Genomic DNA, 25,119 nt, shown 5'->3' on the forward strand with positions numbered 1-25,119 from the left:
ATTCCTACTGTAAATACATCAAAACTTAATTTTTTGATTTGTAATATGCATTCGAAAGAGCTTCATTTGGACAACTTTAACGCAGATTTTCTCAATATTTAGATTTTTTTTGCACCGTCAGATTCCATATATTCAAATAGTCGTATCTTGGCCAAATATTGTCCTATCCTAACAAACCATACATCAATGGAAAGCTTGTTCAGCTTTCAGTTGATGTATACATTTCGAAAAATTGACCCTTGTGACTGGTTTTGTGGTTCTGGGTCACAAATATTCAATATTTCTACAATTTTCTAGTAAATCTGGTAGTTATTTAACATTATTTACTGCATCTACAGTAAGAATCACTGTACAGTGTTGGTAAAAGAGGTGGAACACTATATTCCTTGTTCTATCTGAACACTGGCTGTATTTTGGAGGATGAGGTCAGCTACTTAAGTGAAGAATTGGAGATCTCAGGATCTGCGGGGCAAAATAAACTCTCTGCTTCTATCACAACAAATGGAGCCAACAGTCATAAACAATCAGCAGGCCCACAACACTAAAAATGTGATACAATCCAAAAAACCACAGGGTTGGGGTGAAAGCGAGAGACCTTAGGGTGTAACCCACTAAGAACATTGTGCCGTGTTTGGTTGACCGCACATTATTTTCCGTGAAATACCTCTGGAGCCCCTTGCTGTTTTTAAAAGCCATAACTGAATGGCTGCATCCTGTAGGGAAGACTTGCTTAGGAAATAAATGTTTCTTCTCTACAGTATATCCCTCCCACTGAATCTGTTACATTCAGCTTCAACAATGCAGCATTTGCTACGCTGTTAACATCTTTCAAAATCACAGCCACTATGAGTTATGCCATAGTTTACGGCGGAATGCTACGAAGCAGACGTCGCATTCTGCTGGGACATGATGAAACTGTATTGCAAAGTTTCACCACACCTAAAGAAGAAACGGCAACCTAAACCTAAGTGCAATAAAAAACTCTGGGAGATGACTCTGAGAGAGCTCCTTTCAAATGGATGCTGCAGTGTTCAGCCTCTGTCATTTGGCGGTAAGTTGCCATCACTTTGAAGAAGAAACTCTGTCATCGCACCGTAAAATGCTGTTCTTTTTAGCAGGAGGGCTGCAATCACGGAACAGCTTTGGCACTCTCATTTAGCAGCAGTATCATTTCCATTGCGAAAGGGAGAGAGCATGAGTGCAAGAATTGTGTGCAGAAGCTGAGATGACCGGGTAGGTTAGGCAGAGCCAGTGATGGTGGAAATGACAGGGAGAAGAAGAGCCATAAAGCTGAAAGACAGAGAGGTGGGCGGGCAGTAAATAATATAGGTTTAAAGCATGCTCTCTATTAGCTGCTGTATAGAAAGGAAGACTAGGCGCTGACTCAGTGTACAGCTGACTCAGACAGAAGAGGACAAACATTTAGCTGACAGATGTATATTACACTCTCTATAGATGTATATTTCATGTCTGCGAAGCAAGTATACATGGAAAAATTTTCACACTTAAGTCCACAGAGACCAAGACGGCAGAAAGCGCATCCTGTTTGCTTTAATTATTTTACAAAAGCACCAAGTTTTGTTGTTATTCTGAGTGCACACAAATAAATGTCTTTCTTCTTTACCAATTCAAAATTGACTCTTTTCTGTATGACCAAAAATGACCGAGTATTTTAAGAGCAAGTGACCGCACCGACACCTCCATTTGTCATGCAGGGAGTGCGCTACTATTCAGCTTCCACACTCCAAACAGACACTTTAATAGTGCACATTTTTTCTACGTTAACATTAGACTGCATTTAACTGCAGTGAATGGCTGTTGAGATTTTGAACGTGGGATTCAATTTCCGAATAAAACACGGTCGGAAAATCCCATTCTCGACATCCTTTCAGAACACCATAACTGTGCTTTACTCATTCTTATTATCACTAATTTGTAATTTTGAGATAATTTAATTTATTATTATTTATTATTGTTGTATTTTCTTTTGTAGGAAAAACATTGAAATCGACATCATTTTTCTCAGGGATGTTAAATTGTTCTGTTAAAAAGTGATTTCATTTGAAATGGCTAATACGCATGTTCACAAGAGTGCTGTTCCAGTGGATGAATTAACTTTATTGGACTTCAAAATCTCAACAGCCATTCACTGCCATTATAAAGTTTGGAAGACCCAGGACATTTTTAATATAACTGCAGTCATATGAAAGATGAAAGTCATATACGCCTAGGATGGCTTGAGGGTGAGTAAATCTTTGGGTAATTTTCATTTTTTGGTGAACTACCCCTTTAACTGTAGAAACTGTAGAAATGCTAGGTAAAGGTAATATTTAGTAGCGGTAGTAGCGCAGAGAAACATACTAGCAGTGATAAAAGTAACAATATCATTAGTAATAACGGTCTTCAAAAAATCAAAGCTAGTTGTAACAGCAGTGGCAGTAGCAAAAATGGCAGCTGCAGTGATAATACCAGGTTTAGTAGTAGCAGTAATACTTGTACTAATAGTGGATAGTAGAAGTGGTAATATTAGTGGCAACGCAGATACGAAACAAGTATGGCAACCAGCAGAGTGTAAGCAAAGATAAACGACTGAAGCAGCTTAATTATATTTGAAATATACGGCACTCCATATGTCACTGCTGACCGTTGTAATTCTCAGAGTTGTAAAGTGGATGGGTACTGCTGTAATACAGTGCAATCACAGTGCAGTTCTAAGTGGTGTGATCCTGTGCTGTAGGGAACAGAGCAGAACTCAGAGAAAGAGACAGAAATGATGATTGAGGACTACAGTACTTGTGGTGGAGCTGGGAAGTGTGCAGGTAGAGCTCTTTCCAGTCTAGGCAGCACTGGATACAGTCATTCAGAATCTGCTTGCTGGAGATCACGTAACCCTGGAAGATCCTGTCCAGAGAAATCTCCCGACAGCACAGACAGATGATCTCATTACTAATCTGCAAAACAAAACACACAGTATAGTAATTTACATGAAACACCCAATGATCCGAGTATGAATCTGTCTTTGTGTCTGTATCTACTGCATGTCACGATTTTCATGTGCAGGATTTGCACATGAATGTTTGATGAGAGAACCGCACTGACTGTACCAAAGCAAGCACAGACAGGTGTGTGCTGTAATGTGCTCCGCATTCAGGTGTAGATTAACCTTGAGTACAGACTTTGCTATGAATCAGACAGGATTTGCTCCTGTAAAAACCCTGGCTTTTGTGCCTGGTGTCATTCAAACCTTACGCCTTACAAAAACAGAGATCGTTGTATAGAAATGAGTAAAAGAAGAATGAAGAGAAGGTAACAAAGAAGGGAGAGGGAAAAAAGAGGAGAAGAAAGTGTAATTATCGCTGATGATCCATATTGTGGAGGATGTGAAACGACAGATTCCCATTTATTCTCTGCTTCATCTGACAGATGAACTCCATAGAGCACTGAAACAAGCATGTGTGTGAGAGAGAGAAAGAAAGGAAACAGAAAGAATGAAAGTAGTGCGTGTGTATCTGCGAGAAAGGGGGAAAGAATGTGTATGTGGAAAAAAGATAGAGAAAATGTGTATGTGTGTGTTTGTGCCATGCTGCAGTAATGTGTACTACACGCTGATTACAGTGCCAGGCAAATTCCTGTTTTAATGAAGGAGGCACAAAACAAGAGGAAATTAAATTGATATGTAAATGACTCAAAATTCTCATTTAAGCAAAAGGTTAAGAGAGCCACAGAATTAAACAGCTTATGAGTTCATAATATATTTCTTTCCGTTCCTCTCTTTACAAAGAGAAAAAAGAACCTTCTGTAAATGAAGACAACACATGTCCCAACGCCTGCGTCTCAAGAGATTTCTAAGGCCTTGTTCAATCAGAGACGTTTCTTCCATTTCTGTCACAGCAGCTCTTGAAAATCAGCAGAGAAGCGTGTCTTAACTTTGGCGCAGGAGAAAAAAACGAATCGCCGGCTTTCTTCGGGGAGCTGAAAGTAGGGTTAGGTGGACGTAGGAGGTAAGAATAGATGACAGGCGCTGAGCTTTAAGAAACCCCGGCAGATGGTGTTTCATATCAGGCAATAGACGACGGGAAGCAGACAGCTTATGGAGCCGTGAATCTCATGTACGAAATAACAATGAGCACATCAGTCTCGGAATGCTGGCACAATTATTACAAATTATTCTTTTGAAGGCCTTGTGTATTTGAACTCTTTCTTTACCTCTTTTTTTTTCTCTTGGTATTAAACGGAAAAGCACACCGGAGTCCAAAGCCCATGGCCGCTAGCGCTGGCTGATTGGAAAATGATATTAAATCCGATGTAGGCTCTACCAGCTCGGAGAAATAGGACGGGGGGAAAAAACAAACCAAAAACAAATAAAAGAAATGCAGAAACCCTGAGGGAGAGACAAGGGAAGGTGGTTGTGACGCACACATACAAATCCACGCACAAACACACTCATTGAGACTCAAATGCCCTCTGATTGGAAATTATTAGCTGGAAACCTCTGACTGGAAACTGAATCAAGAAAGCAAGTTCTGCTCCATGTCTTTTCTCTCTACCTCCGCTCTTTCTCTCCTTTCTCAATGCAACCACAATAAAATGCTTCCCTGCTGAAATAATCAGGTTTCTTATGTTATTTTATGTCTTAGAGGGGAAGAAACCCACTGAAAAGCAGTGCAAATACCGTTTCACCCATTTCACCTTCATTAAACACGGCACTGCTAACACGCTACTGCACGCAGCCAATGACAACAAAGCGCCGGGTGGACTTTACAGACCATTTAGATGTATTTGTATATGGGTGTTGATAGAAATCACCATTACACTCTGATTTTAGAACAGTTTCCTCAATTTATTCTAAAATGTTTCATTTTAGATTTGGTTAGGGGAAGTTGATCCCCCATCAGTCTTATAGGACCGTGGGCCAAATCTCTGAACCAGGTACAAGATTCAAGTCAGTGAGCATTAATGGACCTTAGCGGGTGATTTAAACTCACAGTACATTCATGGCACGTTGGAACTGCCGTGAGAAAAATGGCTACGTTATTTCATAGAATAACAATAAAAACATAAAAATCTCCACGGAGAGGCCCTATATCAGTCACAGGAATCTTTCACTCAGGCAAATAGAAATTCAATTTTCCAGTAGAAAAAAAAGCATGTAAACTGATGAAGCCTCTTGTTCATTGCAGGAGAAGAGAACTTTTTTCACTTCAAAAATCATTATAGCATAACCTAAGCCATTCTTATAGCATGAGCACTGACCTAACACAATAGGACTTTTCACATTAGATAGTCTGTATTTGACAAGGAAAGAACAAAGTGCAGAGAGCTCACTTGACTGAACCGCAGGCATTTGGCCTGGGTAAGAGTGTGTAAAGAATTACAGTGTTGTGGACGAACAGGAGTACACTTTTAGACAGTCTAAAAAGTATACATCAGTGTTTCTAGCTAAAGGGGTGGTACTGCAATGACCAGCAGAGCTTGTGTTAAAGAGGTAATTCACTCCACAATGAAAGTTTCGGTAACACTTTAGTATAGGGAACAATTCTCACTATTAACTAGTCACTTACTAGCATGCCTATTAGTAACAAAAGCTGCAGTTAATAGTTTGTTAATAGTTAGAACTGGTCCTTAAAATAAAGTGTGACCAAAATTTTATGTTGGTCTAAACCTGTATAACTTTCTTTTTCTGTGGAACACAAACTGTTTTTGTCTACACACTAAAAGTCAAACAGGTCTGAAACAATACTTTGGAAATATTCTTTGGAAAATGACAGATCATTTTGCTAGATAAGACCCTTATTCCTTGGCTGGGAACGTTTAGAGCCCTTTGAAGCTGCGTTGAAACTGGATTTTGGATGTTCAAACACCATTGAAGTCCACTATATGAAGAAAGTTCCTGAAATGTTTTCCTCAAAAAACATAATTTCTTTACAACCGAAGAAAGAAAGGCATGAACATCTTGGATGACAACGGGGGGGAGTACATTATCTGTAATTTTTTGTTCTGGAAGTGAACTTCTCTTTTAAGTTTGAACAAAAGGGAAACAAACGGGAAAAAAGATTGTCTAGACTTGAACTCATTCAGCACATGCAGGTCAAAGGTGCAAATGTGACCTCAGAGAATAAAATGCCCCTCTGGAAAACAATTGCTAATTTAATGCGGGCATTTCAGCATGTGTGCACAATCTCACCCCTCAGGAAACAATTAGACCAAATGTTTTTGTAGCAGTCCGATTTGCCTTGATGTGTTTTCAAAGAAGAGAATGAAAGAGAGGAAAAAAGAAAAATGAAACAGACAAAAAAAAAAGAGAGGGAAACAAAGTGGCAGTGGTACCATGTGATTCCAGCAGAGGAAGGGTCAGAGCGTAATTACATAAGGTTAAACGGTTTCCCTGATGCTCTCAAGGAGCCAGGGATGGAAATGAAAAGCAAGTGGAGCGATGCGAGCGGGTGGCGTAGAGACGCAAGGCCCCACTCCTCTGATCTGAAGAACACGTGTTACATGTGCTACACGACTGCGGCTGATGGCTTATCTATGTGGCGGAGCCCAAAGCAATCCGAACTTTGATGTGCAGGAAGCAGAGGAGGGAGGAATGTGGGATCCAGGCAGCAGGTACTAGTATGACTGTACAGGTCGGTGTGAGTGGATTCAGGGAAAACCTTTGTGCGTGAGAGCTTAGCTGATTCATACAAAATTATGCATGAAGTGATTGATCTGTGAGCCTAGACAAAGGGTTGTGCATAACAATAAAAAGGTGTAGTGGATCAATCTTCATTGTCGGAGAACTGAAAATCAATTCACTCAATGATATAAAGAGATAACCTATCATATAACGTATCGCTTTACTCAATCATTCCGCACAGGTGATTTGCATTTGTAGAATGTACATTCGATACAATTATACTAAAACAAAAAGAATTAGGCTGCGTGTCCACCAAAGCGGTTTCCCCTGCGGCTAGCATATTTTTTCTATTGTTCTCAAAGGGTGCGCCACATTTTTAAAAAGCTAGAAGTGTGCCGAGCACTGAACGTGTTTTTCGCACTGAACGCTTAACGTTCGGGCGCTTTTTCTCAGCACCGAGAATTGAAGAATGTTCAACTTCGAGTAAAACGCTGCGGTCATCACTGTCACTTTTAGCGTTCAGCTATCCAATCAGAGTGGAGGAGGGTCTTGACTAATACCACCCACCCTGCTTCTGCTATGACTGAACAACATTGGGGAAGTTAATATTGCTTGTCTCTGAGTATTTATGTCTTTATCAGATGGAAATGCCAGACTACCATATTATTGTTATTAAAAATAATGCTTTGAGAAGCATTTCATTTGCGATACGTCTGCCATTACTTCGGTGGATTCCGTATCATAGCAACCACAGCATCGCAACGGAAAAAAAACGCTGCGCTCTCAAGTGCTCACACCTGAGCCTAGCATTTTTAGCTGACAAAAAACGCTTTACATATCAGGGCTCTACACTTACTTTTCTTTTTAGGAGCACAGTCAAAATTTTAGGATAACCTTCTAATTAGTAATAAAAAAATCTGCCTTCCCATTGATATTTGATTTCTTAAAGTGATTTACAGGGGAATTTTGTTTTTACCTTTGTAACTTTATTAAAAGTGTCATCTTTTATGTCTCTTTTTTTATTATTATATTTTTTAAGGTTTTTAAAAAATTTCTAATTAAAACAACAGAATAAGAAAAGTAGAACAGTATTAACAAAATTAATTTGTACTACAGAGGTGGCATAGAAGTGGCTTGTAGGTCTATTTGCATATGTCTAATGAAGCTCGGAGGTTGAGATTGATGTTGAGATTAATGTTTTAAATATACAATTTTGAATACAGAAATATTAAATGATTGAAATAACTGAAAAGACACTAAAAATGAAACTAAATCTGCCAGTAGTTGGTAGCAAGTCACTGATTTAATTACTGAATCATATCATTCATTTGTTTCCTTTGAACGGCTGATTCATTCAGGAATAAAGCAAGTGACTGTCTTTATGAATGGGAAACAATCACTGACTCGCTAGATTTGTTTAAAAACATTAGTGTTATAATCAGACAATGTAAGTCACTTAATATTAACTTCTTGTTTATTTAAGTGTTGTATTAAATCAACATATCATTTACAAACTCCCTTAAAAATCATTAGAAGCTGTCACTCATCTTAGTTTATCACGATCTCACCAAGTTCCATTATAATCAACGAAGCACTCTACACTACACAATGAATCTCTTATTTACACTCTCTCTACACTTTGTTTATGAAAGGACTCGAGAGATATGTCTGTGGCACATTACTCAACATTGCAAAAAACACGTAGAAACATTTGAAGCTCCCCTCAGCGCAAACACAAATAAGCTGATCGGGACAGTCGCACTTGGTGCTCCTAAATATTTTTTCATAGTTGCGCGCAGTAGTTTTTTAGTCACAAATGCGACTGAAATGGTCGCACTGTAGAGCCTTGCATATTATCTATAAAATTACATTTTAGCATTATCACATGAGCAATTGTGTGCTTCTAAACAGCAACACACAAGAAAATAATCTTGAGTAACTTCGGATAAAATATCGCCAGTTGCTGTCTATTTTTTTTTAATCAGGAAAATAAGGTACCTTGCATAATAGAGGCGTGATCCTGTCACGGGCGTTGTAGTAACTGGAGTTGACCCATATCACACGGATGAGGTTAAGGATGTGAGCGAGTTTGGGTGCAATCTCACGAGGTTTAAGCTGCGCAAGCTCCTCACATGGCTCTTTCAGTAGGGACAGGAAGGAGACATTTGACTGAGCCTGCAAAGTACTATCCTGGAAAGCAAAAAAAAAAAATCAATGTTACTTCAATGTTGGAAAGCAGATAGAATGACAATTAGAGAACAGACAAAATAACAGAATGTACAGGTAATTTGCTTTTTAAGTCTGACATCACGTGTCACCTCTTTCAGGGTCCAAGCGCTCTATCAGATGACACGAGAAAACAACAAACAGTGCTAATTATACACTCAAATTATAATATAATACTACCAAAAAATTATAATCCTACCCTATACTGAAATCCCAGATAGCCAGACAATGAAACTAGAAATATAAATAAATAAATATAAAAAATGTTGTGTTTGGGATGCTGTGAGCACGGAGACTGTTCTGTACACTGTAAATTTTTAAACGTTTAGATTAAATGTTTAATATGAATAAACAGTGCTCATAAACGACTGCTGAGATAGTATTCTCAAGTGAAATGAGTTGGGGCTTGGACCTGGAAACAGCATTGGCGTCACCACTTAAGCCCATTGAGATAAACATCCTTGCATTGTTACAGGAATTGATGAACATGCTCCTCCCAAATTTAGCACTACCTAAACCAGGTCAAATAATTGAGAACAACACTTTTACATTGCCCTGATTTGACACAGTTAAGGTCAACTTCAGTGACATCTGAATAAGCTTAGAGGGTTTTATCCCAGTGAGACCTGTTCTTGGATCAACAGCCTTTGTTGATTGCCACCATACACAACAGTGGCTGTTACGGAGCAATGATCAGGCACACAGCTGACTCGACAACGTCACTATTACAAGCAGTCATGGGTGCCCCTGAAGGTCAAATAGGCCTGATGTTTAATTATTTCACTCTGGTCACATTGATTTTTTTAGAGGCTTTGGAGATTGTATGAAATGAAGGACGGCAGTTGCTGCAGCCTTGCAGTTTTGCGCAGCATGAAGCTGGAGGCATAACAATCGGAAAAAAGGACACGTGTCCTCCACACTGATGCAGGACTAGCTTCCTCTATCTAAACCCCAATCTTGACTCATTATAAGAACAACCATAAACTGATCCAAAATCAGTGTTAAGGGGCAACGAGGGTGCGACACTAAGCGCTGAAGTAGAGCTGACAGACATGCTCCGTCTCCCGTTGAAATGAGAAGCCGGGCCAACTCGTAATAGCGAAGCCTGAATGTGAGACGGCCTCATTTCCGAGGGGTGAGGAGAAGCTGTTCAGAAGCAGCATATAAATCATCAACAGCCAGAGAATGTTCTTGTTCAGCCCATTACCCCTCGGCTCAATTCCTGCCATGTAGCCCCGCACATATTTTCACACACCCATGGACACACACACACGTAGATGCTCAGCTGTACCTGGATCTGCTTGGCTAGTTTACAGAAGGGTGGGATGTAGGTTGATGTGTAGAGCTGCAGAATCGCCTCTATATGACAGACTCCAGGTTTCTGCAGCTGCTTACTAATGCTGTCCAGATCAGCACAGCGGCTCTTCCAGAAAGAGATCTCCTCCAGGAGGCCCGAGGTGTCTCCTATGTCGCTTATGGGTTGAGCGCTCAGCACTGCTTTTATCTGACGTGTCCAGTGGATCATCACCACTGGGAGAGACAAAGAAAGAAAAAAGGTTTGTGAGGTGCTGCATTCTATTTAATCAAACCACCAGGTCTGCACTGAATCTTTGACCACAGAATTGAAATGTCCATCATTCACAAAGCTCTACACACCCTTGCAAGATCTTTCATTAAAAAGATCTTTCAGTATGTTGGCTCATTTGAATGCTTTTAGCAACTAATGAGGGTATAGCTGTAGTACACTTCTATTAACAGTATTAAAATTCAAACTACCTGACATTTATAGAATCGTGAAAAGTGTGTATTCCATCCTAGAATGGAGCAAGATGAATCCGGTTGTGGATGACCACTCTGCTCCTGAAACTCCAATCTCAAATCTCACTTTAGAGGCGGATTTTTGAGGACATGCTGAAGGTCAAGTTTACCCTCAAGAGCATCTCAACACATCCCATTGGCAATGCTTTTTTTTCTACTATTCGGCATTTTGGCCGTGACCAGCTTGCACTGACCAGCATTAAATTACTGTTAACTACTTGCAACATATTGTATTGCTGCATTACATACAGCAATAGCCTAAATCAAAATAAGTCATTCAGTTTTGACAAAGGATTTCAAAAACCATGTATACAGAAATAATATTAATAATATATTAATAATAGAAATAATATATTATTCGTTTGGGGTCAGTATGATTTTGTTATATATTTTTAAAAGAAATTAATACTTTTATTCAGCAAGGACTCATTAAATTAGTTAAAAATAACAGCTACAAATAATGTTTCTATTCAGTAAAGAATCTTGAAAAAAGGATAACAATTGACCGTTCGCAAACAGCTTGGTTGACAGGTGATCTGACCAATCATAATGCCGAATCTGCCATTCTGTCGGACAGGAGAGTAGATTCACTTCAGTGGACTTAGACTTGAAATATTGTGTGAATTGACGTCTTTCCGCAGTTGAAATAAAATACGTTCTGATGTTCATTAAAATAAGAAAAGATTGATCTAAAAAGACAATACCGTGATTTGTCACAATACATTAAAGAGCCACAAAACAGTATTTATTGTTTGAATTTCTTAAAAAAAAACATATTTAAAGCTGAGATCTTGTTTCATACCAGAAGCAACCTGCTCTGTCTTGTCTGTCCACATGTTGTCAGTTACCTCTTTGCTCCACAAAGCATTTTTCACTGCGTGATGTGTGGTGTGAAAGCGGCATTGTTTGTCGGACATAGCAACAGTAACTAAAGAGGGCGGGTTTTTGCAAATGGTCAATTTTCACAAAAATATCCACCTTTTTCTTTAACGTGGAAGTAAGCCTATGGGTGAGACTTCCAGTTCATTATCCGCTATAGGCCAATAACAAGAAGAATAACAACGTATGGTAAAACTGTTTGCACTACAAACCAGTGTGCTCATAATTCCGATACATTAAAATAATATAGTAAAACACACCAATTTGCAATATCAAGCAGCAAAGCAAGCTGTTTTGTACAGCTAAATATAGCTGGATGCAGATTAAACTGAAAGCCCATAAAATTTACAAATGGTCACGCCCACTCGGAAGGAAAAGGTGAATTTAGCAGCCCATCTTTTTCAACACTGATAAAAAAGAAAAACTTTTAATTAACATCAAATCAGTTTATCTGAATATCTGTCATGTGACACTGAAGATTGGATTAATGGCTTCTTAAAATTCAGCTTTGGCATCACATATTTTGTATACTTTGCCATAAATTACATTTTAAAACATTACATTGAAAACAGTTACTTTAAATTGTAATATTACTTCACAATATTACTGTTTTATTGTACTTTTGATCAAATAAATGCAGCCTTGGTGAGACTTTTAAAAACATTTTAAAACAACGTTTGAACAGCATATATATATATATATATATATATATACACATTAAGCTAAGCCTAAATAAAGGCTAACTTTTGACTTCATTTTGACTTTAAGACAGTGGAGAAATTTCAAATAAAAGTGCTTGGAGGACAAACAGTCTCTGCTCTGCCGCCTGCTGTAAAAGACCCTGAGTGGGGTATCATTCATACCATGTCCTGTTGTTTATTTTTTTCTTAAGTTAGCTTCTAAAATACCCTTTTTCTTCAACACCTCCAAGTGCCCCCAGTATGTCCCTTTAACCCTGGACCCCTCCAGGATGGCCAAATTTAATAAATATTCCTTTAACTTTCTTAGAGCAGCATGGCAGTGTTGAATTGAATTAGCCCTTTATTTTTGCCCTTCAGCTGTGGTTACTGTGTAAATCACACTCATAGGCTCTAGCCACAGACTGTCACGGTAGATGTAATTTCCTGCATACAGCGTCTTATGTACTTTTCACACTGTTTATACCTCACAGTCCACTCCATCAGAAATTATTCAAGCCCTCACACACCCATTTACACACACAAGCACCCATGCATACACCCACGACCACAGTCTTACTCTCCAGCCTTTGCACCAGACTCTTGTTCGTGACAGCCTCCTCTGGGCGGTGCTGCAGAGCCTCCAGAGGGACATACAGCACTGTGCTGCCCAGGAGTTTATATCTGCAATCTGTGGAGAACAACAACAGTTATCCGATCAGTGAAAGTTGTCCATACCAGCAACAAGTACAACACATCACACATCATCACATCCATCATACAGTTTTATGGAAAAGTTTGGGAACCCCTTGCAGAATCTGTGAAAATGTGAATAATTTTAACAAAATAAGAGAGATCATACAAAATGCATGTTATTTTTTATTTAGTACTGTCCTGAGTAAGATATTTTACATAAAAGATGTTTACATATAGTCTACAAGATCAAAAAATAGCTGAAATGATTAAAATAACCCCCTTCAAAAGTTTGAGAACCCTTGGTTCTTAATACTGTGTGTGGTTACCTGGATGATCTATGACTGTTTTTTTGTTTAGTGATAGTTGTTCATGAGTCCCTTGTTTGTTCTGAACAGTTAAACTGAGCACTGTTCTTCAGAAAAATCATGCAGCTTCTGCAGATTCTTCAATTTTCCAGCATCTTGTGCATATTTAAATCTAGACTTCATGGTTTTGAGATCCCTCTTTTCACACTGAGGACAATTGAGGGACTCAAACACAGCTATTAAAAAAGGTTCAAACATTCACTGATGCTCCAGAAGGAAACATGATGCATTAAGAGCCGGGGGTGAAAACTTTTGAACAGGATGAAGATGTCCAAATTTTTCTTTTGCTGAAATATCATTTTTTTTCCATTTAGTATGGCACTTCGGAAGCAATAGAAGACACTTGCATGTCTCCCAGAAGACAAATTAAGTACAGTTTACACTGATCTTCAAATTCAAAAAGTTTTCACCCCCTCCGGCCCTTAATGCATCGTATTTCCTTGTGAAGCATCAGTGAAGGCTTGAACCTTTTTTAATAGTTGTGTTTGAGTCCCTCAGTTGTCCTCAGTGTGAAAAGATGGATCTCAAAATCATACAGTCACTGCTGAAAAGGGTTAAAATATGCAAAATATGCTGGAAAACTGAAGAATCTGTAGGATTTGGAGTATTTTTCTGAAGAACAGTGCTCAGTTTAACAGTTTAGAACAAACAAAGGACCCATGAACAACCAACACAAAACAAAAAAACAGTCGTAGATCATCCAGGTAACCACACATTAAGAACCATTATTAAGAACCAAGGGTTATTTTAATAATTTCAGCTATTCAGCTTGTGGACTATATGTAAACATCTTTTATGTAAAATATCTTACTCAGGACAGTACTAAATAAAAAAATACCATGCATTTTGTGTTATCTCTCTTATTTTGTTAAAACTTTTCACGTTTTCACAGATTCTGCAAGGCAAGGGGTTCCCAAACTTTCACATTAAACACATTCCTCATTCTTACTGCTGCAGACAGCAAATCTGTCTCACATTCTAGTGCTTTGCATGTTGGTGAAATGAATCAACACAAGAGCATAAAAGGAAAACACAATAAAGTTTACTGCTACGCTTTTATGCCCGTGTGGCACGTGTCAGCCGTCACAAACGGTTTTTACGACCGCTGTTCGTTTTCTTTGTGGCTTTCTACAGTATCCGCTGCTCCTTCCACGCTGGACATCAAAACGGCGCTCGCTACAACCACTTTAACGGGCGTTTAAAGAGTGAAAGGCAGATAAAAAGATAATAGAGGTCTGTCACATTAAATTTTTGGAAGGAGAAGTCTGACGGAGGGAGACAGAAAAAAAGAGCGAGATACAAAAAGTGCGTAGCGTATTGAGAGATGAAAAGATTAAAAGGAACAAGGCCAATGTGTACAAGTTAGACTAGCAGCTTCATTCTGTGATGGCAGTTATGAGACATAAAAATAAAGAGAGTGTAGGAATACAATGACAGCATTCGATTGGCCTTTACAGGGAGAACAAAGACAAGCAAACGGGATACACCAGAGGGAAAATAATAAGACATCAAAAAAAAAAAAAGACACTGATGTTAGCTGACGGAAAATGAATGAGTCAGCTGGCTGAGATGCGAAAAATGTGCATGTGTGTGTATTTGTGTGTCTAATCCTATGGTGTGCGGTATTTTTGTGTAGGAGTGGGTATACAGTGTCTATATTTACTCAGTACAAATTCCAGCCCAAGTTCTTCAGCTTTGGTAAAGGAGAGAGACAAATTGGCAAGGCTTTACCTCAAGGAGTAGGAATGAACTGAGCCTGTGCTGTTATTATTGGAAAAGGCATGGCTAACATCAATATACCTGTGGCTCTTACTCACTTCTTTCATTTTCAACCTGAATTCCCTCTGAATTACACCACTTAACCGACTGAATACATCACTGAAGAGCACTTTGTGACCTCACTGTTATTTGTTAGCTTAATTAAAACAGATTCAAGGCAACTTTTCTGTATGCCTTTTGAATCATCTTTCCATACATCTTCATTGGCTTCAAAAATGTATTTCTTGGCACCCAGGCTTAATGCCTTGAACATGATCTACAGAATGATGTGCTAAAAGAGGAGAACCAAAAGGCGAATTGTTAAAATCGTCGAACGGCTTTCTGATTACCCGGCGGTGCCTTTCCCTGTGCAAGAAGAGCCTGTGATTGGTGGCTGCGTTATTTCTGTTTAGTCAGAGTCGTGCTGCTCTGGGTGATGTGGGTGTGCTGATTGGACTGATGAGCATAATAATTGAACCATCACAGTGCTCCACTGTGCCAGGTGATTACCTCTGAATGGCTGACGGTGGAGAAGCTCAGTCAGATTGCAAAAAAAACCCTACAAAAGCACTGATTCTGAATCAGCTACGCCTGTTAAGCCGATGGAGAGCAAATCAAAATACAAAATGGGAATCTGATCCCAGGTCAGTAGTGCTTGGGCTTAGCCTAAAGTGAAAGAAACATATATGAAGCAAGTCGCTGACTGCAATATGGATGAGAAGAAAGATCAATAACATACATGTGAATTGAAATAGAAAGTAGTAGTAAAAGAGCAGTCGATGCACTTCAGTGAGCGAGTAGGTAAATAATGAAAAACCTGAGCTGCAATGCAGCACTTTCATTATTTTTTTAATGAAAAAGAAAATTCTGTGCAAAATTCTGTTACAAAATTATTTTTGAAAGCATTTGAGATGTTAATCAAAGACTGTATGTACTTTAAGCACCTCTTTACTCTACATGCACTAAAAATGATTTTTCGAAACTGAACATAAAGCAAAGATTACAGGAATACATTTTTTTAAGAAAATGTTAGTTTCTATTGTCATGTTTAACTCAATTTGTTAACGTTTTTTCTTCCTAATTATTTGTGAAATTTACAATCAATTTCTGAGAAAATTTTGTTTTGAAAATGTTTTTCCCCCAATGTACACTACCAAAAAATTTTTAATCAAAAGATTTTTAATGTTTTTTTTTTTAAGAATTCTCTTCTGCTCACCATGCCTGCATTTATTTGATCCAAAATACAGCAAAAGCAGTAATATTGTGAATTATTTTTACTATTTAAACGGCTTTCCATTTGAATATGTTTTAAAATGTTATTTATTCCTATTCCTTTTATTATAACTTTTTTTCAGAATTCACTGAGCAATAGAAAGATCCAGAAATTAGTATTTATCTGAAATAAAAAGCTTTTATACACTATACCATTCAAAAGCTTGGAATCAGTATAATTTTTTTTTATTTTAGAAATTAATACGTTTATTTAGCAATGATGCTTTAAACTGATCAAATGTGATGATAAAGACATTTATAATATTACAAAAGATTTCTATTTCAGATAAATGCTGTTTTTCTAACTTTCTATTCATCAAAGAAACCTGAAAATTCTACTCAGCTGTTTTCAACATAATAATAATAATAATAAACATTTTTTGAGCAGCAAATCAGAATATTAGAATGATTTCTGAAGGATCATGTGACTGGAGTAATGATGCTAAAAATTCAGCTTTGAAAACACAGGAATAAATCACGTTTTAAAATATATTCAAATAGAAAACAGTTATTTTAAATAGTAAATATATTTTAAAGTTTTACTGTTTTTGCTGTACTTTGGATCAAATAAATGCAGGCTTGGTGCGCAGAAAAGACTTCTTTAAAAAACTTACTATTTAAAAAATCTTACTATTTAAAAACTTACTATTTACAATTTTAAAACCACCAAGACACCCTTTATGACCCCTTTTTTTAACTGTTATTTATCCATTTTAAGACGTTTTTTGCTGTGTCAACTATAAAGTCTAGAGCAGGGGTGTCAAACTCCGGTCCTGGAGGGCCGCAGCCCTGCAGAGTTTAGATGCAACCCTAATTAAACACACCTAATCCAACTAATCAAGTCCTTCAGGCTTAATTGAAAACTGCATAGTATGTGTGTTGGAGCAAGGTTGGAACAAAACTCTGCAGGGCTGCGGCCCTTCAGGAACTGAGTTTGACACCCCTGGTCTACACAAACACAGGAGGTTGCAGTTACCATCTGAGGAGGGCCCACACTAGATGGCGCTGTGACTGTCTGTCATTACCTGTAAGTTTGCTGAGGAAGCGGTGCAATTCCACAGAGTAGTTGTTCTTGGCGGTCTCTGGCCAGGCAGTGCTGAGGGTGACCTGAGGGGTGTGAACGCCGTTCATTAGCCTGAGGAGACCCTCTATGGCGCCTCCCCTTATAGAACCAAACTGTACCGAGCTCCTAAAACTCTCCTCTGTGATTATACTGTCCTCTGCCCGAATGAAGTAGGACATGTGCTCAACCACCTAGGGGGAATGAGTGAGAGAAAGAGAGAGAGAGTGATGGAAGATGGATAAGTGGGAAAGAGAAGATGTTGCTAATTCATATTTTTTGAGTGCTAATGGATGACTAGAGGTCATCACACACAGTTTAACAATGAGATCTTTGGTATCCTGGCAAGTCACCAGATGCATTTGAAATGAACACAACGCACGAAGAATGAATTTATTAAGAAACCTTGGCATGTTCCTTCATTAAATTGAAGCTCAAAATATCATTATAAAAACAAGCACGCTCAACCCCTGAATAATCTTCAGAGTCTTTATGAGATTGTGACACAAAAGGCTCTGATTGGGACGTTAAATGTCATTTCTCAAAATAGAGCTGCAGCATACCTGAGCTGGTATGGCGTAGTCCACGCGTAGGCCGGTGAAGGGGTCATAGTAGACAATGAGAAGCCTGACAGAAGAGTCTGAGATGAATTTATCCAAGGCTCGCTCACTTTCCTCTGTCCATGACTCCTTTGATATACCACTTAGAGCTAAACGGCTTTTAAATGCTTCTCTCTGGCGGAAAAAAGATAAGTGAATCATAACCATTCTAAGTATTTTAAATAAATATTACTTTTATTTTGTTCAAACAATCATTTAAAAGGCTCTTACACTCACCAAGGGTGCATTTATTTGAGAGAAAAAAAGTAAAATCACTGATATTGTGAAATATTATTACATTTTAAATTAACTTTCTTTCTATTTTAATATATTTTAAAATGTAATTTATTTTTGTGATGGCAAAGCCGAATTTGAGCAGCCATTACAGTTCAGTGTCAAATCATTCTAATACACTGATGTGGTGTTCAAAAAGCATCAACGTTATTATCAGTTATTACAATTTTCTTTGATTAACAGAATGTTTAAAAAAAGAACAGCATTTACTTGAAACAAAAATCTTTTGTAACAGCGTTAATGTCTTTACCGTCACATTTCATGTGACCTTAATAAAAATATTACAAAATTACAATACACTACCAGTCAAAAGTTTTTGGACAGTAAGATTTTTAATGGTTTTTAAAAGAAGTCTCTTCTGCTCACTAAGCCAGCATTTATTTGATTTAAAATACAGCAAAAGCAATAAAATTGTGAAATTTTTGTGATCAAAGCTACATTTTTAGCATTATTACTGCAATCTTCAGTGTCACATGACACTTCAGAAATCATCCTAATATGCTGATTTGCTGTTTAAGAAACATTATATTAATTATTATTATTATTATCAATATTTAAAACAATTGAGTACTTTTTTTTCAGGATTCTTTGATGAATAGAAAGATCCAAAGACCAGCATTTATCTAAAATAAAAAGCTTTTGTAACATTATACACTATACAATTTAAAAGCTTGGAGTCAGTATATATATATATATATATATATATATATATATGAATGACCTTTTCTGATCCACTTCAAATGATGACTACTAATTTATATATATATATATTATATATATAATATAAATTAATGCTTTTATTTAGGATGCATTAAATTGATCAAAAGTGATGATAAAGACATTTGTTCTATTTCAGATAAATGCTGTTCTTCTGAACTTTCTATTCATCAAAGAAATCTAAAAAAAATAATGTTTTTTGAGCAGAACATTTCAATGATTTCTGAAGGATCATGCGACTGGAGTAACAATGCTAAAATTCAGCTTTGAAATCACAGGAATAAATTACATCGTAAAATATATTTTAATAGAAAACATTTATTTTAAATAGTAAAAATATTTCAAAATTTGACTGTCTTTGCTGTACTTTGGATCAAATAAATGCAGGCTTGGTGAGCAGAAGAGACTTAAAAATGTAAAAAAATCTTACTGTCAAAAAACTTGACTGGTAGTGTACAAATTTCTGACTATATACTTTTTTGATGTGGCGTGACACTATTAACAATGTACTAACTACTTTTTTGTCACTGGTACACTGTTGTCATGTGTCAGGGCATATGCAATGAGAGTATGAGCTGATCTGAATTAAGAGACTAGTCAAACTGGATGAAACATGATATGCGTAACATCAAATTATATGGTGAGACAGTATTTTGCATGTCAAACTGGATGAAAAACTCCCATCAAAACCCCCATCATCCTCTCAGAAGTTGCATGGTGTAACACATCACATTAATAATTAGTCTTATCTTTGAGCTAAAAGCATCACATAACTACCATAAACATATTGATATTTGTCTAAAGGGCTAATGTCAGTGAATGTGCATTACTATAACAAATGTCATTACAACCAGCTCACCAGCTGCTTTTTCTACAGGGTCTCCCAGCAGGGGCGGACACACTGAGCCACTGCATGTAAATGCCATTGCCTTTTTCCAGCCAGAGGGCTGTAATTAATTCTATTAACCTCATTGATGAAAGGACAGAGATGCTGTAAGTTCGCTGGCTGGCTCTGCCCACTCGCCCCTCACTTTCTCAGTTATTTCTTCCTCCCGTGCTATTTGCATCAGCCATCATTTGTGACCAGGGGTTATCTATCTTGTTTAAGCCAAAGACCTCGTCATGCGTATGCATGAGCCCGTAACGGAAATTACAGTTCAACAATATGCTTCTCTTCTTCCTCTATTTTGAAGACCACTGGGTGGAATTTAACGATGTTTCTCGGACTAACTTTCTGCCGTCCTCCGGATTTGTGTGATCGATGATAAGGTCTAATGTGTGAACGGGGCCCAAACAAGACCTTTAAGCACACGGAGCATGTGGAGAGTGGATGAAATATTCACTCACATCATTAGAAGAACTCAATAACGCCGATATGAAAGCACTGATTAGTAAGCCAGGACCGCAGGCGTGAGACTCAAGCGAGGGAAAAATTATAAATTGCAGATTATAATCAGATAAGAATCCCAATCATTGTGAGGTGATTTATCAGTGTCTGTGCCTAAAGGCTTGTAATTTAGCATGTATGAGTGAATTACCAGCCGTTTCGTGTAGGAATCTACTTCCTCTGCTGAAACATCCACCTCTGAGACAGGCTTCTCTTTCTCAGCTGAAAAAAACAACATGCACAAAAACACGTAATGCAAAGAATAATTCAAACAACTAACTCATTTTCAGATCAGGTCTAGCTGAGCTTGAAAGAGCAGAATAATAAAAATATAGTTCTTCTGCAATAACTTTGTTTTACATTGTGCCCAAAAACACAACTGATCAAGAAATGAAGAAGTAAAAACATATCAAGCAAAAAGTAACAAAATAAACACAATACAATAAAGAAGTGTGAAAATAACCACAAATATACAAATAGAGTAGTCAGCATTTGAAGTGGATCAAAAAAGTTAATCAAAGTTGTCCTAAGACAAGAACGGGTATTCTTTTTGGTTTTAGGACAAATTTGATGAAAAGTTTTGATCCACTTCAAATGTTGACTACTGTATATAGCTCCTACAATTAGATTGCAGTGGAACCAATCCATTTGCAGCTCCTTTCCTACTGAAAGCCCCTTGCACTACTTTAGAAAAAAATAAAAGTAGCAAGTCGAAAAAAAGGAAAATGAGTGTGAGTGCATTAGATGTTAGCGTTGAGTGGCAGTAAAGGAGCTTTCTGTCACACTGTTCAATGTTTCATTACTCTGCACCAGCATACCGTTATGCTGACACTTTTGGCACTGTTTTAAATACATAATGACGTCAAACTCAATGCCTTTTTTAGCATAATGTAAATAACTGGCAGATCAGAGAGCTGCTTGTACACTATTCACAAGTGGGAGGCAAACACTAACAACACTGTAGCTTGTTTCTATTTCATACCTGCAACCTCTGGCACTTCTAGGGAGACGCCACTGGGGACCGGTGTGGAGGATATGGGTTTGCTCTTGGAGTGACCTTTCCCTGTATCGGACTGCATGGACATGCTGGAAGATGAACGGGCAGGCTTGGGGGTCCCTGGGTCAGCCATCCTGAGAGACTGATACCTCTGTGGGCACGTTTACCTTTCAGTAAAAGTAAGGCAAAGATATAGTCATACAAGTAACCACATACTCTGTGTTTACGTATCACTGTTTCTATTGTTTATATATGGTTCAGAATTTGAACAAACCACTAAATTGAACACATAACTCATCCCATCCTGTTTGTGCTACAGTATGAACATGAAACATACCTTAAAATAATGCAGCCTGTCGAGGACAAGACAGTGAAAATGACAAACAATAAAGCTGGGAAAAATTTATTTCAGCTTGCAACCTAATGAACCAAATGAGCTCTTTTAAACCTTCAATTCATAAAAAGGATGCAAGGATGCTTTAAATTGATCAAAAGTAATGATAAAGACATTTATAATGTTACAAAAGATTTATTTTCAGATAAATGCTGTTCTTCTGAACGTTCTATTCATCAAAGAAACCTGAGAAAAATCTACTCAGCATGTGACTGGAGTAATTATGGTAAAAATTCAGCTTTGAAATCACAGGAATAAATTACATTTTAAAATATATTCAAATAGAAAACTGTTATTTTAAACAGTAAACATATTTCAAAATTTTTGCTGTACTTTGGATCAAATAAATGCAGGCTTGGAGAGGAGCAGAAGAGACTTCTTTAAAACATTAAAAAAAAAATCTTACTGTTCAAAAACTTTTGACTGGTAGAGTATATATTAAAATACAAGCAGCACAACTGTTTTCTACATTGATATAATAATAACACTGGTGTTTCATGATTACCATCTGCATATCTGAATGTTTTTTGAAGAATTATGTGACACTGAAGACTGGAGTAATGACTGCTGAAAATTTGGATTTGCGATCACAGGAATAAATTACATTTTAAAATATGTTTATATAAAAATAGCTATTTTGAATTGTAATAATATTTCACAATATTGCTTTTTTACTGTATTTACTAAATAAATACAGCCTTGTTTAGCATAAAATACGTCGTTTAAAAACATTACACAAACCTACCTACCCCAAATTATACAATTATGCACAAATCAATGTGCACATATAGATTTGACAGTAAGGAGGGTTCAATCACAATATGTGCTCAACATAATGATGCCTCATCAGTTGTCTAAGAGCTCTGTGATTTCCCTAGATGCTATTTTTGGTCAAAGTAAATAAATGCAATGCAGACCAGAGGCAGAAGCAAGCAGGCATTTTGAACATCACAGACGGAGAAGAACCTTTTAGCATAGGCGAGCTACCAGTCTCCAAGCACCACAATATTGCGTTCTCTCATAGTCTCTTCCTAGACAGACGATATGGATAAATCTGCCTCGCTGGATCTGCCTCAGTCAGGAAGCGAGAGCAAAAATATCTAGCTCATAAACTATTTATCTTTTCCAAGCTGATGTCTCTCCCTCCATTTCCACATTTAGTTGTCAACACCAGCAGACCCTCCTTCTTTATTGAAGCTTTGATTCAGTTCCCAACTTGTCAGTTTTGTTGAGTGCTGTATGTAATAAAGCAGACAGTTTGGAGGCAATACAAAAGGATGAAAAGGTAAGACAGGGAGTCTGTGAGTAATGGAAAACATTTAAAACTGCAGATCCCGTCAGATCAGATGAAATTTGCAACGCAGCAGGTGAGTTTGATCAGTTAAAATAAGTCTGAGAGCCACACTGCATCAGATGAAGTGTCAAAGCAAAGACTGTGGGAGGCAACAGGCTGATTATAAAGGACTTTTGGAATTTAAGCTCTTTATTGAATACAATTATAAGGTTTTCGAGATCTAAATCTGATCCTGTGAGATTATTATCTTTCTTCATTCTCCATTTACGGATTGATGTCGACTGATAGGGTTATTGAATCAATTAAGCTGTCAGAAAAGCTAAATTGCACTAGTTCTCCTGAAACACATTCAAAATGAGACATCAAAAATCAAAATAATCGCGTAATTCAAGTTGAATAAGTCGTGTTAGAGCTAAAATCTCAACCGTCGTCTATTTTCGACAGTCTCAGCTGAGTTTCAAATAAATAAGCAAAATATCACTCTTACCTCCGAAATACTTTCTCTGACAGCGTCTTCCACTGCGTGACGTTAAATATAGCTCTATATGAATAACTAAAAGTTCTTAAAGTCAAAGTTTTCAAACAGTTTCAAGGAGTAAACGCCATTCAGACGCTGCTGCGTGTGGGGACTCTGTGGACGCGTCTCCATGGAAACGGCGCACGACGCTGGCTTTCTCTGCACGGATATTACGTACGTGTGTGTTATTACGTATGTCATTGACGCTTTAAAACACAAAACACTTTGTTTGTAAATATTTCATAACTACTGCAATGGTTATATTTTCTTGTAAATAAGAAAAACATGAGCTCACTCAGTGGGTGAGAAAATGGCACGAAAAGGAAGACGTGTGTTTTTCTTTTGATTGACAGCGATCACGACCATGTTTCACCTTCAGCAGACGTGTGTTAAATAAAAACCTACTGGAATGGCAGTGTGTTTATATATTATGTTAGCTTGTAATACTCCAATGTCACACATGGCCTTGTCTCCAGAGAGAAATGATTATTATTCTTTCTCGAGCACCGATGAAACACTATTGCCTTACTGAATAGCTCAAGGATGCATTAAACTACTGAAACATAGAATATGGGTGAGAAAAGACATGCTGATTGCAGCTACTGTTTAGTTAGTAAAAGATAAAAGGGACATTTTAAGCTGAAGGTCTATTTATTACAACTCAGCAGTACGCTTTGAACTCTTTTCCATACAAGTAACTGAAAAACATTCTGAGGCATCATCAATGGTTGAATGCACTCATATAGACATATGAATAGACCCCAGAAGAGCCTTTGTGCATTTATCAAAGTTCAAGCTGCCCCACATGTCTTTTAAAAACAAAAACATTTTTTGTCATTTTTTTCCACTGTTAAAAAAGGCTCTGAGTGCAAATGGACATGCTGTAGGATAGAAGTCATCTGACCCTGGGGAGCCGATCTGTGAGCCTCCATTCACTCTTTGTATGTAAGTACAGCAACTCAGATGGCGCACAAATCCCCAGATGCCATTTTCATTCCCTTTTTTCTCCATCAAAATGGTGAGGAGCAGGACTTTGACAAAAGGCAGCAATGGGAGTTGAAGTTCATGGCTCGGGCCTGTAATCTTTTATTTAAAAATGGAAGATTAAAGATTAAACCCTCTAAACCCATTGGATGAAGAAGGTGCACTTTCAGTCTCTGATAATGTCACTCACACTCATTCAACCTCCACCCATAATGCATTTCACTTTTTGATTATAGACACCGACACACGCAGGCGTACACTCCCTACATTTCTCTCTCTCACCCATGCACACTCCACTGAGATATATGACTTGACAGAGCCCCTCCGAGAATCTGAGTGCAAGTCAAACTAAATTTTCCTACCGGGACCTAAAATGCTCCCCCGTAATGCTACGGCAAACAACTTTGCATTGCTCACTGGATTGTCTTGTGCAGTATATTGAATTATGAGCTAATGCACCTTTTGCACACACACAAAAAAAACATCCTCTTGAGCGGTGAAAAAGAAAAATAGGCCTGAAATAATAAATGGGAGGCAAAAGAGGTATGATAATTTTTTGAATATGAATT

The 25,119-nt window shown here is 37.6% G+C and overlaps 1 protein-coding gene across 1 annotated transcript in view; it reads right to left on the minus strand.

Moving 5' to 3' along the window:
- The window catches only part of dnah2 (dynein, axonemal, heavy chain 2), a 179,045-nt gene extending 155,372 nt beyond the window's left edge, over positions 1-23,673 (minus strand). Inside the window, exons 1-9 of the mRNA XM_051115409.1 lie at positions 23,537-23,673; positions 21,347-21,528; positions 20,516-20,586; positions 17,931-18,101; positions 17,333-17,561; positions 12,797-12,907; positions 10,134-10,372; positions 8,615-8,806; positions 2,794-2,951 (exon numbers count right to left, since the gene is read on the minus strand). Of these exons, the coding sequence (XP_050971366.1) occupies positions 2,794-2,951; positions 8,615-8,806; positions 10,134-10,372; positions 12,797-12,907; positions 17,333-17,561; positions 17,931-18,101; positions 20,516-20,586; positions 21,347-21,494 (1,319 nt within the window). The 5' untranslated portion in view covers positions 21,495-21,528; positions 23,537-23,673. The remainder of the gene's footprint in view (positions 1-2,793; positions 2,952-8,614; positions 8,807-10,133; positions 10,373-12,796; positions 12,908-17,332; positions 17,562-17,930; positions 18,102-20,515; positions 20,587-21,346; positions 21,529-23,536) is intronic.
- Positions 23,674-25,119: the final 1,446 nt, after the last annotated feature.

The sequence above is a fragment of the Labeo rohita genome, chromosome 7 (assembly GCF_022985175.1).
Source record: "Labeo rohita strain BAU-BD-2019 chromosome 7, IGBB_LRoh.1.0, whole genome shotgun sequence".
In the NCBI taxonomy this organism is placed as follows: Eukaryota; Metazoa; Chordata; class Actinopteri; order Cypriniformes; family Cyprinidae; genus Labeo; species Labeo rohita.